The sequence below is a fragment of the Micromys minutus genome (assembly GCF_963924665.1).
Source record: "Micromys minutus genome assembly, chromosome: 17".
NCBI classification, from domain to species: Eukaryota; Metazoa; Chordata; class Mammalia; order Rodentia; family Muridae; genus Micromys; species Micromys minutus.
This window is the reverse complement of record NC_137952.1, coordinates 23,669,115-23,686,050: the sequence shown is the minus strand read 5'-3', so window position 1 is coordinate 23,686,050 and position 16,936 is coordinate 23,669,115. Positions and strand designations below refer to the sequence as shown.

Sequence of the window (16,936 nt, the reverse complement as noted above, 5' to 3'; positions counted from 1 at the left end):
AAGTCACTGAAGCTGCTCAGCTGCTTAGCTGATAGCTACAAGACAGGGAAACTCAAGACTGAATTAAGGCTAGAAAAATGGTACTTAGTTTTCTTTTTCTGTTGGTGAGAGGTACAAGTCAGAGAAAATAAGATGGGCAGACATTCAACAACAGAAGAAATTAAAGGGAAGTCATGAGTTCTAAAGTATAAAGAACTAATAGTTAAATAATAAGCAATAAGAAAGGCTGTTTTGTAAACTAGATTAGAAAGTAGAGAAGGGAGAGAGAAGGGAGGGGGGGAAGCAGAGAGAAAGAAAAATTATTTCTGCCTATTAAAGAATGAAGCAAACATTTACAATGTCCACAACAGCATTCAAAGAACAGACACATAAGCAAGAAAAAATATGGTTGAATTATCAATCTGTTTATATACTAATATTTTCCCATAGTGCTTTAAAAATGATCATCTATTTGAATTTGCCCAGCACAAAACTTTGCAGCTAATTAGTCACCAAGGAGGTATTTATAAAATAAATGAACAATAATTCCACAATATATTTCATACACGATTCAGATTTTTCATGTTTTAACCACAAATAAACATGTGTTGGGTTGCTGCTACGTTAGAACACTTAGAATGCATGGAATAAACTAATGAGATTTTGTATTCTCATGAGCAAATATTCCAAACAGAACTGAAATTATTGTAAGGATTTGTCCAAGCTTAGTACTAGTCATTTTTAAAAATATTAGGTATCTTCTTCCGGTATTGCTGGGTACCTATTTCCTCTCAATTGACATATTCCATCTTCTTGAAAGGAGACAGTCTCCTAAGACTCAGATAGCTAACAAAACTTAAAGGGTTCAGCAAGTTGCAAGATCTGCAAAACCATCCCCACAACTTATAAAAACAGCGGGAACCTGCCTGGGAGAGGAGCCTTCCTTCAGCGGAGCTGACTGTATGTTTTATAGTGGACTCCAGCACAGAACTTTCTTGATGATAGTGGGGTAGAATTTTCTGTGATACAGCTGCCTCTGAGTCACACATGCCTGTAAATGACTCCAATAAATTTACTGGTTTAATGGTTCAAGCACGAGTGGAGTGGAACGCTTTTCTTTGGTGTTTCATTGATGACCTATCTTGTGTGATCAATGTTTAAGTCACACTAAGCAAAGTGACACTTCCAGATCCGGTGCTCAAACAGGGACTACCAGAATCTCTGGTGAGTTGGTCCTGGGAAGAGCGGTTACATAACTGTCCTTCTCTATTTTGTACGGTGTGATATACTTCATTGATGAAGAGTGACAATGGGGATGCTCCCCAGATGGCTAGTGAACTTAACAATACTTTGCAATTTCTGAAAGGAGCATGTATGGTCCAGGATCACAAGCAGGCTGTTGCCTGGCCTTTGCTTTGGGCTATAAAACATGCAATTGAGTCTGAGCTGTTTACCTAGAAAGAATCTGCTCGCAGAAGAGAGGAATTGCAATGAGAAAAGACAAAGTAGAAAAAAATGGAAGATGGGAAAGATGTATTGTAGCTGGCAGGATGCAAGGAAAAAAGTAAAAGAGCATATAATTCATTTTGACCAACAAGAATTCCAACAGATAATTTGTCCACAGTTCCTTCAATAAAACTCACACAACCAATACATTTCCATCAAATAATTCACTGAATATCCAGGAGCAAAATGGAGTAAGGGCGACCCATCTAATTTAATATTTAAGTATTTCTCTACCCATGCAATTGAAAACAGTTATTTTACCATATTGCAACATTAGTATTTGTGACTGGAAGTGAGTCTGGCCATATACACTCAGTTCAAGTTATCCGAAGTTTTAGACTGCGAGTTCTCAGGAAGGAAGCCTACAGAAGTTAAGCTAGACAAAGAAGTGGGCCTGAGGGGCTGTGGCTTTCCATAGGTAGATGGTGCCAAAGAATGACACGGGTGATCTCAGGGAAGACATCTACAATGATCTACATCTGGATAACAGGTGGATCATGCATGTTATAATATTATTAGAATACTGCCATTCTAAAACACAATAGAGTCCCTCGTGGTCAGTCATTAGGACTATCTCTGAGCTGATATCCATTATGTGTTTTTAAAAAGAAATTTATTCACACACTACATTATTTTCAAAGGCTTTAGAATTTACTTGCCCCTTTTCTATGAAAACACTTGTCTGTTTCTACTGTTTCTATTTATCAACTTTCTTTAACTTTAATTGGTGATCATTCTCAGCTTGCAGCCAGCCACTCTACCCCACTCTCCTCTGGTTTATGAACTAAATGACTTGGAAGGAGAAAAAGCTTTACTTAGGTTTTGTGAATTTAACTTTTCTTGGCCAGTGTCTTGTCCATTTTACAATGAAATTAAATAATGAAATATGTTTTCCCTTTCAGTCCTTAACAACTATACTATAAAGATTCTTTGGTGTCTGCATGCTTCTGCTCGCTAGCAGGATTGCTGCTGGTCTTTGGTTACTTGCCACAGATAGAACAGGGGAGAAAAATTAATGCTGCGTTGGGTGCTTTATGGCTGACCCATTATTCTACGGATGTTGTTCCAGGCTTTATTTCTGACGACGAAGATGAAAGAAATAACAATGAACAGAAAAATTCTCTATTGGGTCACATATGAATGCAAACATAGGGGGAGTTTGAAAAATCATACTAAATCTATGATGCAATTAATACTTGGCATGAAAGCAATAAAAGCTTAATATTTTGCTTTTCAATAACAGGACATTCCTGTATGAGATGAACATACCTAACATGAATTTTTCTAAGTATTCTCTTTAATATATAAAGCACTTTATAGACAATATTTCTTTGTTTCTTTCTCTCATAAGGCTTAGATTATGGTTAATATCTCATGACACCAAAAGTAATACTGCAACAGATATTAAAGCATTTTTTCAGCCACTTATTCTATAAAATATTAATTGCAAGCCTGTGCATGTGCTGTCTGTATAGGGGAGTGGATCTAAATCAATAAAAGGTAGCATGCAGGACATCAGTCTTTATCCTCTCTCTCCCTCTAGTACACAGTGCCTGCAGGTGGGAGACGGGAAACCTCACCTTTAAGTACTGGTGCTGACACTGTAAGTTAGACGGCTTGAGCAACACTTACCTAGGAAGGACAAGTTTTTCTTCAGAAGCAAGTCTCTCAGCAGGACTTCATGCTCATAGCCAATAGCACTAGGCATTTCCGTTAAGGAGGCAACGCACACAGAGGAGCTTAACATGAAACGTCTAATACCAATTATGTATTAATACCATACTAATAATGCTATATGTTGAGATGAAAGAGAGAATTATGGTAATTATACACAAGACTTCCTACCCAGACAGATTACACCTTTGAGGAAGGAAATTTCTACACACATTCTTCCCTCATTTAAGTAAGTCAGAAGATTTTTTTTTTTATAACACCTACCTTCAAAAGCAATGGTTTGTAAATCATTGTGACTTTAATTTCTTTTAAAAAGAGGGGAGTCACTTAACATACATATTAATCCATGTTACAAACAAACAAACCAACCAAACCTCCAATTCAACTTAGTACATGTTAACTAGGTATTCACTTAGAATGAGAAAGAACAGCAATTAACCCAGTCTTTGCCCTAACGGCTTCTAATCTTACAGTCTAGAAATGTGTGAGGTTCATTTGCCAGATCTGGCTTCACTTCCTGCAGTAAAAAGGTCCTGCCCCCCTCTCCCCCCTTCCCATCCCCCGTATTGAGAGGGGTTACATTTTTAAGCACACAAACGCACATGGACAGATGCTCACATAAACATATAAACTACTGTAGTGCTGTCCTGATGCCAAGCAGCATATCAAAGTGATCTAAGAATGTTATCTGATCCTCACGAGTATAAAAAGCTTGTTTTACAGATGAGGGAGGAGAATCATGGAAGATGCACACAGGCAGTTCATGCGTGGAAAAGCCAAGGATGAGGGGCTCGTGCACAGCACAGAGGTACAGTGTCTATCTAGCTGTCTCGATAACCTGGGTCCATCTCTGGCTGTAAGGGAGAAAAAAAGCAAGGCAAGAGGCAGTAATGAATGAGCTCACTCTGCGACCTGTGTTCAATCACAACTTCCCCCAAAGCATCAGAACTATAGAATACTTGCTAATACTTAAGGATTCCTAAGAATCACGTAGGAAGCCTTTATGCTAAACACTGATAGCTTTGAATCTACACAGCAATGTCAAGAGTAGATAATCTTGGGACCATATCCTCAGTTAAGTAAATAATCTCAGTATCAGTTTCTCAGTTATGTGAAGTACAGTTCAGAAGACTCAAATAATGAAGCCAGCGGCAATACTTTGAAGTTTGCTCTCTTTTCTGAAGGAAATAGACAATACCAAGTCTCAAAAAGTGTTACACCCTCTGGTCCATCAGTCCTTCTGAAAGCAGATAGTGGAAAGTTAGGGTTGCCTCCTTCATTGTCCATCCTACCCAACCTCATTACAGCAACACGGGTACAGCACCCCTTGACTTACCACAGAGGGGTCTTCTGATCATGAATTGTAAGCAGCCAACTTAAATCAAAGGTAACTTATCTATCACTAGCAAAAAAAGGAAAGAAAGAAAGAAAAGTATCCTGCTTTTTAATCAGTGGGTTAGAGGAAACTTACTATCACTGAAATTCAAGAAATAAAGTCATATTTGTCCATGATCAAAACAAGGCCAAGCCACCATTACTGCCCCTGCCTTGTTTTTCTTTCTCCTCCCGATGCACAGGACTGCACTGATTTAATTATTAGCTAAAAATCAAATAAAGGAAACAAAAAAATGCTAAATCACAGAATTTCACACCATTTCTGAGTCCACTGAAGACATTTGATGGAAGTCTCAAAGGTGTCTCGTTACCAGGGTCTCCCATATTTTCTAACTAAATTATTTACTTCTTTCCACATAAATGTGCTCTCACTTTTGTTGTTGTAAATTATTTACATCTAAAACGTTGAATCGTGAAACTGAGGTTACAGATGGTGGAGAAAGTGAATCCCCCAGCTCCGGATGCTTCCGGCACCATCATCTCCCCTCTCCCCGCTTCAGGCCTATGGCTAACAGCTCTGGCCCTCAGTCCCACTATGGAAAGCTGAAGTGACTGCTTTTCCATGGAGTTTGTTTGGTGAATGTGAGATACAGAGGCTAATTCATGGGTGGGAAGTCACCTTACACACATAATTAAACAAACACGAATGAATGAAGGAATGAATGAATACACACTCACGTCTCTAGAGAAAAGCACCCTGACCAACCCATCCCCTTTACCACTGTGATTGGTGTTGTGACATTTCAGTAAATGACTGACTTACTTTATTCTCTGCGCACACACACACACACACACACACACACACACACACACACACACACACATACCCCTCCACACACACACACACACACACACCCCTCCACAGTCCGTTTTCACATTGGAGTAAGGAGGTTGTGTATCTATTCCACTTGTTAGATGCGTGCTTCCTTTTTATGAAACTGCTGATGTACTTAAGTGAGAGTAAGCGAGGCAAACAAACATTATCCAGTTATCAGGATCACACAGAAAAGCATTTCTCACTTACAAAGAAAACCAGTAATTTCATCCGGTGTGAAAGAAAAAAATTCCTGCTGATCAGTCGGGGTAATTTACAGGTTTATTTACAGAGTAAGAAACTGACAGCCCTTCAATGCAAAGTCACAACCAGGATCTCCAGAAGCCTTCTAGGATGCTTGATTCTGTAGTTACTGCAATCACCAATTTTAAATTTTGGAAATATATACTTCTTGATATAAAAGTATATGCTTTGTTGGATACAGACAAAAAAAATGGAAAGGTCTAGATATTAAAGCTTATAAAAGCAGTTATTTTTTACTGGTAGGAACTGCAAAATTTAGAATCTAGTCAGTGAATATAATTTACATGCATACGTCATTATGTTTATCAATTGGAATTATATAGTACACTAAATCCTACTGACAACACGCAGCCAAAAGGGAATGTGAATGATGGCAGAAATTATATATGCATACAGGGAAAATATTCCAGACAGAATTTATAATGCTGCATAAGCAGAAACACTTAGACATTGTCTATAAGGATACCTATTATTGATGTATGGCAGTGACCATGGGGCAAAACTTGTAAATAACCTCACAAGCCATTTTCTTCGCCAGCAATACAGCAATCCAGTTTCCCGTAAGCGTCTCAACTATTACTGAAAAATAGCCTCCTGGCATTTACAAAGCAGTTGACTTCATACTTTAGTCCATGCATATATAATTAGAGAGTTATATTTAAAATCAATATGCAATCCTTCAAAAGACATTATGCTTTTAAAACCTTAACTTTAAATTGATTTTTAACTATTTTATGTGTTTTGAAATTAGCATGTAATTCAGCCCAAGCCACCCTGAGATGCTGTCAGTTATATAAGTGTGCTTAAGTTCATCACCGTGGTGACGCAGGGCTGGCACTCCGACAACATTTAACACTACCATTAATTTCACCCTGAAAAAGCAGGCATACCTTCACTTTAGTCTAATAAAAAAAAAAAAAAAAAAAAAAAAAAGCCAGATTTTGACAACACCACACTTTGGTTCATGTTAGTTTGGGACTAGATCAGAGAGCGCAAATGTAAAAAGCTACATGTTAGTTACCTAATATTTTTGCAGGCGGGCTCAATTCAAAGACTGTGCCAAATGGTAAGGATGCTTTTAGGAAAGGAAGTAATTTTCTTCTAAATACGTTCAAGCTGGGTGTGGCCGTGCACACTTGAAATCCCAGCACAGAGGAGAGGGAAGCCAGAGGGCTGGAGGTGAGGACGGGGCCAGCCTGGGCAGCATGGCAGAAACACGTCCCAAAATGCTTTTCTAAATGACCCTAAGCCTTTGAGAACCCAGAAGAATATAAACAAATATACACAGACACAAATATATGTGCATACATGGATATGCACATTGCACACACATATATGGATACGCACACACATACTACGCTCACAAAAGAATCCAACGAAAACTGGCTGTTGGTCACTGAGTCACGGCTGCTCCCTCTTCCACACCAGCTTACAAACTCTAGCCCAGGGAGGCTGTGATTTTTAATGATCTCTCCCAATAATTCTGAGTATTGTATAAGTACCTTTCTCCCTAAAGTGTTAAGAAAATTCTCACTGCCCTGCCATTTTGTTTACGGATCATCTCTCCTTTACTGACACTGCTGCCATTCACCCAGCCTTATTTTAAGAAGTAAGCATTTGATTAACTCCTTAGGAAACTCGATGGCTTTAAGAAGCAATGACTGGACATCTGCTTCCAAAGCCTTAAAGTCAGTCCCAAGGGAAAATTCGGATGGTTTCTGTACAAATGTTTATTAGGACTCCGAGTGGCCATGCCGACCGCACTCCTTATTTAAGTGAGGGCAGCCCACTGCCCTTTAAAACGTGACAGCCTCCAGTGGCAGCTTAACACCTTCATTCTGTAACTCCAGGCTCAAAAGTCATTCTAGAACACTCAACGGAATGTGGCCCATTTTTAGATGGGACTTTGTTATGTTTAAAAAAAATGGCCACTGGGATGGCTAGATACATTCCAAGACAGTATGTTACCTGCCTAATGACTTTGCACCTTTAAACTCACTGAGGAGGAGGCCGTTTGAAATGAGCATCCGGATGTGCGCCTGCTGTACTGACATCTTGCTGTGGCCTAGCGGATGTCTCCTCAGCGGTAGGAAAGGAATGTCTGCGGTGACCCCCCCACCCCAGTTGACAGAATGTAAAATAGGAGAGTATGAAATGTGTTTTGTGAAGCAGAACTTTATGTCAGGTTAAAACTAGACACATCTCCTCCACCGAGTCTAAGCTCGTCAATTGTGCACCTAAAATTTTATGGGGAAGGATACTGCTTGATGCAGTCCACCAGCGGTCCATAACAGCAGTCGTTCACGATGCACTGCGGACAAATACGAGAGGGGGTTACAGGCTGGCGTGGCTACAAACCCCACCACAGTAAACATCCTAAAAGCACTCATTACGCCCCCAAGCCCACCACCACCCAAAAGAAAGCTATCAAGAGGCTATTCAGATTTAATCACAGAAAACAAAAATTACATGCTTCTCTATTTACTATAAAAGCAGGCTATTAAAACGTAGAACGTTCTCCTCGAAAATATTGCATTGCATCATTTATGGTGCGCCCTGACCTCACTGATAGTTTATGATGACAGTAATTAAATGAGGTTTAACGTCCTCTACCCGCCTAGGCAGATAACAGCACTGCCACAGAAAGCAGCCATGATTAATACCTGATAGACCTGGTTTGCTAGAACTCCATCTGGAATCTGAGAAGGGTCCCGTAGCATGCCGTTTATAACAGACTTGGAGGCTGCAGAAGGAAAGAGATGGACTATTAGCAGACAGCCGACACACTGTTAATATGGCACAAGAAGTGACGCATACCTTTGTGCACACACATCCCGAAAAGAAAAACGGGACTGATAACCATCATTTTCCTGAGATTTTCATCCAAGAGAAGCTTTTAATTAGATCATTTTTGCCAAGTATTTGTAAGCTGCATTGCCAGATTTGACAGTGACCTGATTTTTTCCCAAGGTAAATTAACAAGTCTAGACCTAAAGCATATGTCTATTTGCAGACATATCAGCTTTGGTAAAGCCAACTTTGGGGGGAAAAAAAAAACAAGAAAAATAACCACAAAAGATTTAACCATTACAGGTAGAGATCTTATCCCCAGCACCTGTACTACACAGCTTTACTAAGACAGGCTAGACTCACAGGCTTCAATAATGCCAATTAAAGCGTCTCTCAATACTAAGTCTGTCCGAAATAATTCCCATCATCTGCCCCCAGTTATCCCCACTCCACAGGTGAGGAATATAGGTAAGCTGGCTGAGAGCTGTAGGAATGTGAAAGAAGAAGCAAGTGTGGGCGACTGAGAGGGCAGGCACTTGAGTGTGCGCATGTGCGGGCTCTATTGCCTTCTTGTAGCCACTATTACTAGGGCCCTTGACAAAGACCATATTCTGTGGATCCTCAATTTCTGTATAAGAAACACTCTAATTATTTATGTATAATGTAACCCCATGATCTAAGGTACACTCTGTCTCTTGACTGGTTGTCTTCTAATTCTATACAAATGACATGGACATAAATCATTGTTATACTGTCTTTAGTAAATTAACAAAAGTCTATGTTGAATACAGATACAGTTTTTTGCCCAGGCCTTTCCCATCAGTAGTTGGTAGAGTCCTATGCATGGAAATTCAGAATAAAGCAGATGTTTGAGAGAGCATATTGGAGCGTAAGTACATATATGTTATATGTAAATAAAATTTCCACCCAAAATATGTCTTATACACCTGAAAATTAGTCTGAAGTCCCAGGGACTACCACGTTAGAGGCAATAGGGAAAGCGCCGAGAGAAGGCTAGGGGGATCAACTGAAAATATTTAGCAAAATGACTTAGAGAATGACCCATGCAGGGACTGCCTCTTGTACAATTATCTAGTTAAGAAAGTTAATAAAGGTCATAGCTGTGTGCCATTTTGGTACTTGGATAATTATCAAGATTCTTTATCAGCTTCGGTTGCCTTGGAATAGTGACAACATGAGACATGCTTGTAAACACTGGAAAAAAATAAGATGATGCCATTGTGAGAATTGATTCTAAAAAAAAAAAATCATCTTAATCATTGCTTCTGAAAGTTACAACACCACTGATTATATAAATGATATATGATATATATACATATATACATACACACACACACATCAGAAATTTGTAAACACATGTTTTCACTACACAAAGAGAGCCCATATGGAATCTCAAAAGAGCATCACCCAGTTACTTTATCCAGGCCTCTCTTGCAACTAGTTCTGAAAACTAGCTAGCAGTGTGGTCCCTTTCATTCACTGACGTCATCTGTAGGAAGCAATACTATTTGAGTTGACTATTCTAAACAGTTCTCAGGGAAGTCTCTTGAGAAACCAGCTGCCACATCAGTTTTTTAAAGTTCAAGTAGTAGTCTGAACCAAGACTTACGAATTTGCTGTGTTTTATAAACTTGGGCTGTCCTCAATTATTTTTGACAGAAATTACCATGGATAAGTGGTAGGGACAGTGAGACCATGAGGCAGTAACCCATCACCGTACTTAGGAACAGATGAGGTGGGAACAGGACCAGGGAGACAATAATGTGCCGGGTAAACCTGCCTGCTTTCCTTAGCACAGTTCTGAAGTTCAGCCAGATGGTGAAGATCAAAGCAGTTGTTCACATGTGTGGTTGCCTTCTCTGAGGACACGTCCTTTGGTCTGCCATTCATTCACAGATGGTAATGGCACACTCGCCCTTCTACATTACCCTGGGAAACAGCAGCCTTCTCTGTGCACACCTGGTCATGGGGTGCAAAGGTGTTGCAATGCAAACTCATGCCCATGTGAAGAAAACATTATTTATAGACAAGTGCAACCCAAAGTTCTGGCTACTGGAAAAATCACTGACCTTTTAACAAATTACATGCAAATCTGTTCAAATAACCTTAAAAAAAGCTCTTTTTCAATAAGAGAGTCAATGCCCCAAGATCTGAGAAAAGTAGGTCATTTTTGAGAGGGGAAAGGGGGAAAATATCCAATTAGAAAGTGATGGTTTTGATTTCATCATAATACAAATGTTTGAATGGTGCTTCTCAGGATTTAGTACCATAGTCATAAGCTTTCTTAAAAACATCATTTGAGGGGAGATGGCGTAGTGATTAAATTGCCTGCCATTCAAGTCAGAGTACCAGAGTTCAGAGCCTCAGAATAAATGTAAATGCCAAGTGTGGATATGCTGGCCTTCTTTTACAAAGTCAGAAGGTAGAGACATAGGACCCTTTGAGGAAACTGGCCAACAAGATTAGCCATCGTGACGAGCTCTTGGTTTGATTTAAAGATCCTCTGAACAAAATGGAAAAGCAATTGAGGATGATCTCCAGCACCAACTTCAGGCCTCCACATGTATGCACGCTTGCATGTGAAGAAAACATTATTTATAGACAAGTGCAACACACATGAAGTCATATGCACACACACATACACACACTTGAAAGTAGAAGAAAAAAGCCATTTGAGTATGTTGAAGAGAACATTATTAAAACAAAGAGTGCTAGTTGTTTTTATTAAACAGCCTGCAAACGGAGTTGTACTAAGTGGACCTGGGTAACCCAATGCCTAAGCCTACGGTTTAAGAAACATCGGAAGAGGTGGTGGAAAGGCCTGTAAGAGTTAGATAAGCAGGATGCCTGCTGTGAGATTACCTATCACATTTCAGCTCTATGGCTGCCTAAGGAATACCTACACAATAGCCACAAGTCAGCATGGATCAGTGGAATTTCACAAGGTCCCACTCCTAAATGAAGAGCTACGGGCAGTCAATGACTTCTGAGAAAAAAAAAATCTCTCGTGACGAGCTCCCGCCCTCCAAAAGTTTCTAATTCCAAGTTCTAACTTCCTGTACACAGAAGCAGCACTAACTGTACAGTGAGGGCCTCAAGCTTTTCCAACCCTGGAGACAGGGGTTCCATTTCCCCCTCTGATGCTTGTACTGCAACAGACAGATTCTTTTTTCACAGAGAAGGCACAAAATAAGCAATTCAAGTCACTTGGAGCCATTGCCACAAGAACAGTAGACAAAGGCACTGGATAAAGCATGATACAAGAGATGGTAACAATGTTTCAACTGAGGCAGAATGCTTAAGACTGCAATGAAGCTTACTAACACAAATTTACTAATCCAGTAGAACGAATAACCACAAAGCTGCTGTGTCCTTTGATTCATGTATCTGTGCCTCTCTTCTTCAAAAGTTTCTTTAAGGCTTTTGGGCCTGACGGCTATGACGGTCTCAAACTCCATAGAAAGAACCCGTCAGTGTCTCTCCTGAAAAACTTTAGCTTTGCCTGTGGCCTTAAAAGCCATTCTCCTTCCCAGCTGGGCCTGTCCTCCAGGCTCTAAGAGGCCATCGGTTTCCTCCCTATGTATAAATGATGCTGAAAGCAGATGGGTATCATCTGACATGACTCCTACAAGACAAATACAAGTCTCCTCTCTGCATAGCAAGCAATCCAGCAACAAACTGAGTGGCTGTTCAATAGGAAAGCAGCATGTAAGGACTACAGGAAATCATCTCCAAAGACTGATTGCTCCTGATGGTCAGAACCTTGTCTCTGGCAGTTTGCAGCTTCAGGACCACTGTACACCATCATCTGGGAAACAACCAGAATGCCAATGCTTATTCCCTAGGCATCCAGCTAAGCCATGATTTTGTATGATTCCTCCCCAAACTTCTGCATAAACTCGAAAATTACAAGTTTTTCCTCATCTTCCTCTCGGCCCAAACTTTGAAACCTAGTTCAGTTCTTCTCTCGTCTGTTCCAGCCCTTCTCGCTTTTATAACTTGCATATCTTCTACATATTTTAGACTAGAAAAGACTCCTACTGTCTTCCAATCTCTTGGCAACTGCTTACTTGCTATTTTAACATCTGTTTAACAAGGACTGACCAGAATACTACAATTTAAAATCACATGGCAGATAAAACAATTAAAGGGAAAAGTTACTTTTAGACTAATACAGTTCTGCTGCTGCCTTTAAAGATCTGAAGACACATGAATGCTAACATTCCCAACAAGATTTCAAATCTAAGAGACAAATTAGACATGTCTATGAGGAAATTTCTAGACAGGGTTAGTTGAGGTGAACCCCGCCCTAAATATGAACGACATCATCCCATGTGCTAGGATGCTGGCTAAACACAAAGGAGAAAGCAAAGTGAACATTCATCTTCTTCTCTGGTTCAGGACCTATAGATGCAATGACCAGTTGCCTCATGTTCCTACTACTAAGATCTCTCGGCCACGATGAACAGCAAGCCCCCTTGAGCCCCAGCCAACATTTCTTCCTTCCTCTCTTAATCACCTTTCCTTAGGTATTTTTCCATGGCAATAAGAAAACAATGAATACAAGCCTTTTATATATAGGAAAAATCCATGTCATCATAAATTGCCAGAAGAGCCTCTCTAGTTTGTTGTGACTAACGAAGCTACAAGTTTTCTGGTTTTTAAGCTCAGCATTGCGTAGCTCTAAATTCCTGAATTTGATGTTTAGTTTAAGTTTTTAAAGTCTAAAATGTTTAAAAAGTCTTGGCAACTTCAACTGCATACGGTGCATCCTAACTATGCTTCCCTTCCTCCCTCTTACATCTCCGGTCTATCACTATCAATTCATCCTAGATTCGTGACATTAAGTTTCAGTGACACATCTGTGTGGACACTGAATTAGGACAATTCATTGGAGTCCCAGTGGTGTATGTACACGGAAAGGAACAAGTTCTCTTTTGGATATTATCACCAGCAAACAGTCCAGCAGCGAGGGTATGGCCCCCTGGGTTCTTCCTCTACCTTGTCTGATGCTCTATGGATTCATTCCTGCACAAACCCAGTGCAAGCATCCCAGATGCTGGGAGTTTGTGATTGCAATGACTGTCTTGCTCAGAAGATGGAACTTAGTATAGAGCTCTTCTCTTTATCTTCTGGCTCTACTCTTTCTGCCTTGTTCTCAGTGTTCCCCAAGCCTCAGTTGGTGGTATAAATGTCTTATTTGGGGCTAACCCTCATCTGCCTGCCACTTATTCTCAGTACTTTGTGAAACCCCGAGTCTTTCCATTCATCATCATCATCCACTGGAGAGGCTTTTCCGATTAAGGCTGAGAAGAGAGTCTGTCAATATGCATAAACATAAATATTTACAAGGCAATGACTTTACATCAATTTAGCTAAATGATAGTCAGTTCTCCCCTAGGATCTATGATCTTCCCTGCCATGTGTTCTTTAGTGTGAGCTACCTACCTACCTACCTACCTACCTAACTATCTATCTATCTATCTATCTATCTATCTATCTATCACCTATCTATTATCTATTATCGATCTGTCTACCTATTATCTGTCTGCCTGCCTATCTATCTATCTATCTATCTATCTATCTATCTATCTATCTATCTATCTCTATCAGCAGCAAGTGTACAGTACTGGGCATGCATTCTCTCACAGCTGGGTAAGATCACTGGTGTCTTTTCTCTCCTATTAGCTTACATAGCATCTCTAGGATGATGAATGCAAATCTGTTCCTGAATGTGATCTATGAAAGTCCCAACCCCCACTCTTTAACCTTTTTCTGAGCAATGGCTTCAGGTTAGCCTAGAACTCACTATGCACATTGTACTGATCTTGAATTTGCAGTTGTCCTCTTTCTGAGTGCTGAGATCACATGTGTAAGCCACTATGCCGAGCTAAGTCAATGTTTCTTAACCTTAAACTACATTTCTATGTTTACTGGGAGTGGGGCATGAATATCCCAGTTTGTCCTTGGACGTCAGAGGACAACTTCTGGGAATGAGTTCTTTCCCTCTACCACATGGGTTATAGATTATCAGACTTGATGGCAAGCTCATTTACACACTTAAAAGATAGAACCATCTAAAAATAACTTTATAGTTATTTTCTCAATTAGTCTGCTCAGCCATACCACTTATTCATTTTAATTTTTAAGATTGTATTTTAATTAAGTGTCTCCCTTCCCTTGCCTCCAACAAACCCTTCTATATATTGTCCCTGACTTTTCCCAAATCCATGAACTCTTTTGTTCCCATCAATTGTTATTTTGTACATACATGTATTTGTATATACAGACATGTTCCTAAATATAACCTGCTGAGTCCACATAATGTTACTTATATGTATGTATTCAGGGCTGACCATATGCAATTATAATGCCAGATATGTTCATATGTTTATGCAATACCACTGTGGAAAAGGCGGGACTTACCTGATTTACAAAGGAATTGCTTCTATTCAAGTATCTCAGTACCTCATATGCTATTGAAAACCAGAAGCGTTTCTCTCAGGTGCTCTGTACAAGATAACAATTCACTACTTCCTGAATAAATGAATAAGCACATTGTCAAATGAAGCAAAAGCTGCTAAAAAAAAAAAAATCCAGTCCTGTTTGTATTGGCTATAATTAGGGTATTTTTTTTTTTAAATAGCCAAGTACATTTAACTTAACTTGTGATTTACCTTATTAAGAATGAATGGGCTTAAAAATTCATTTTAGAGACAAAGAATAAGAAGCAATATAATACAATGATTCTTAGAGAAGTGTTGAAGACATCTAAGCATGGGTACTGGCCAAAGGGTAGTGTTTATCTCTGACAGAAGCATGTGAATGGCTTTACTAGCATGACATATAACTTTGGTAACATTTAACTATCATTTCATAAGGATTTTTAATCTTAGAATTATAAATTTCCATTTTGAAATGCACACAGAGCTGGTGAGCTACCTCAGGAGTTAAAGGTGCTTCCCATCAAGCCACATGGTCCAGATGGATACCCGGGGCTCACATGGCCAAAGGACAGAACCAGCTCCTGAAAGCTTTCCTGTTACATACACTCATGCATGTACACAGGCACACAGTGAATGTAATGAAAAATTCAATGTAAACTACAAAACTACCAAGAGTCCTGTGTGGTATCATGGTCCTATGACAAAAAGTCATATACCATTCCTGAGTTTCTAAAATTTCAGAAATGCTGGTTTCACATTTGTGCCATGGCAACAAGGAATGTTCACTCAGGGAAACCAGGCTCCTCAAGTTCCTGTTTCTCCATTCGTGCTCACATGTGTGTGGGTACCTGTACAGGTTTATACTTGTATATGTGGAGGCCTGCATACAACCTTGGGTCTGGTTTCTTGGGAGCCATTTACTTTTTTTTTTTTTTTTTTTTTTGAGACCAGGTCTCTCAGTGGAGCTCATTAATTAGGCTAGTGTGGCTGGCCAGCAAACCCCAGGGGTCTGCCTTTCTCTGCTTCCACACGGCTGGGATTAGAAGTGCACGGCTACCAATTTTACACTGGTTCTGGAGAAGGAACTCAAGTCCCATGTCTGCAGGGTGAGCAGTTTACTAACTGGGTCTCACAAATTTCCATTTCTAAAGAAAAAGAATAGCAAGCATCTCCTCACACGGTGCACCTGGCCGTACTCTCACTGTCGGGTGGTGCAAGGGAGCAGCTGAGAGACAGTACTGTAGAGCAGGACAGTGCCCTGGACATCAGCACCACAGGAAACACTTCACCTGTGCGAACCGACTGGAAGGTTTTATGGTGTTCCACTGAGGAGGCAAAGATTCTAATCTCCCCAGTGAAGAAACTCAGGGGTTTGCATAATCGACCCATGTCTCATGCCTACTCAGTGAAGGAGGTACGGCTTGGTCAGTTCCTTGGTTATTTTTCTCCAGCTCTCGTTCCATATTCAAGGCCATCTGAAGTTTTCTGGATCAATGTGTCCTTCCTCTTAGAGTACCACCTAAGCCTTCCATCGAAGCACTCTGCTCTGAGCCGAGGCGACACAGATCTCCCTTCTGGGATCGCTTTGAGAGGTAAAGTCTAAAGTCCAAAAAAGAAAGGGACAGAACACCTGACAGAGGTAGAGGTGGAGGAGGTTCACACCTATAATTCCAGGACCTGTGGGCTCCACAGTGCAAGACTGTGTGTAAGAAGAAAGCATAAACCAACAACAGAAAACCTGACAAGATCTTGAGGGTCTCATGGTCTACAGAGGAACGGAAATTGGATTCTCCCAAATATGAGCCCACAGTGGCTGCTTGCATGGCCAAGTTTACACAATTCGTTGAGAGTCGGCAGGTCTGTCTTAAGACATGACTTTAAGACCCCCCACCCCAACCCCACCCCCGCCCACTTATTTATATTTCCTAGGTTTCCATTTGCTGGCAAGGACCCACACCCCATCATGAGGTCTGTTACAGTGTTCAATTAGAGAGAAGCTAATTCTAAGCCATCAAAACTGCCGCCTAGGATTACAGGGATTCATGCA

General features: G+C 40.3%; 1 protein-coding gene across 3 annotated transcripts in view; it reads right to left on the bottom strand.

The window, feature by feature from the left end:
- CDIN1 (CDAN1 interacting nuclease 1) overlaps positions 1 to 16,936 on the bottom strand; it is a 191,860-nt gene that overhangs the window by 98,894 nt on the left and 76,030 nt on the right. For all 3 annotated transcript variants that reach the window (XM_080931591.1, XM_080931592.1, XM_080931593.1), the window contains exons 6-8: positions 8,296 to 8,375; positions 7,894 to 7,943; positions 3,118 to 3,185 (exon numbers count right to left, since the gene is read on the bottom strand). In XM_080931591.1, the coding sequence (XP_080787717.1) occupies positions 3,118 to 3,185; positions 7,894 to 7,943; positions 8,296 to 8,375 (198 nt within the window). The remainder of the gene's footprint in view (positions 1 to 3,117; positions 3,186 to 7,893; positions 7,944 to 8,295; positions 8,376 to 16,936) is intronic.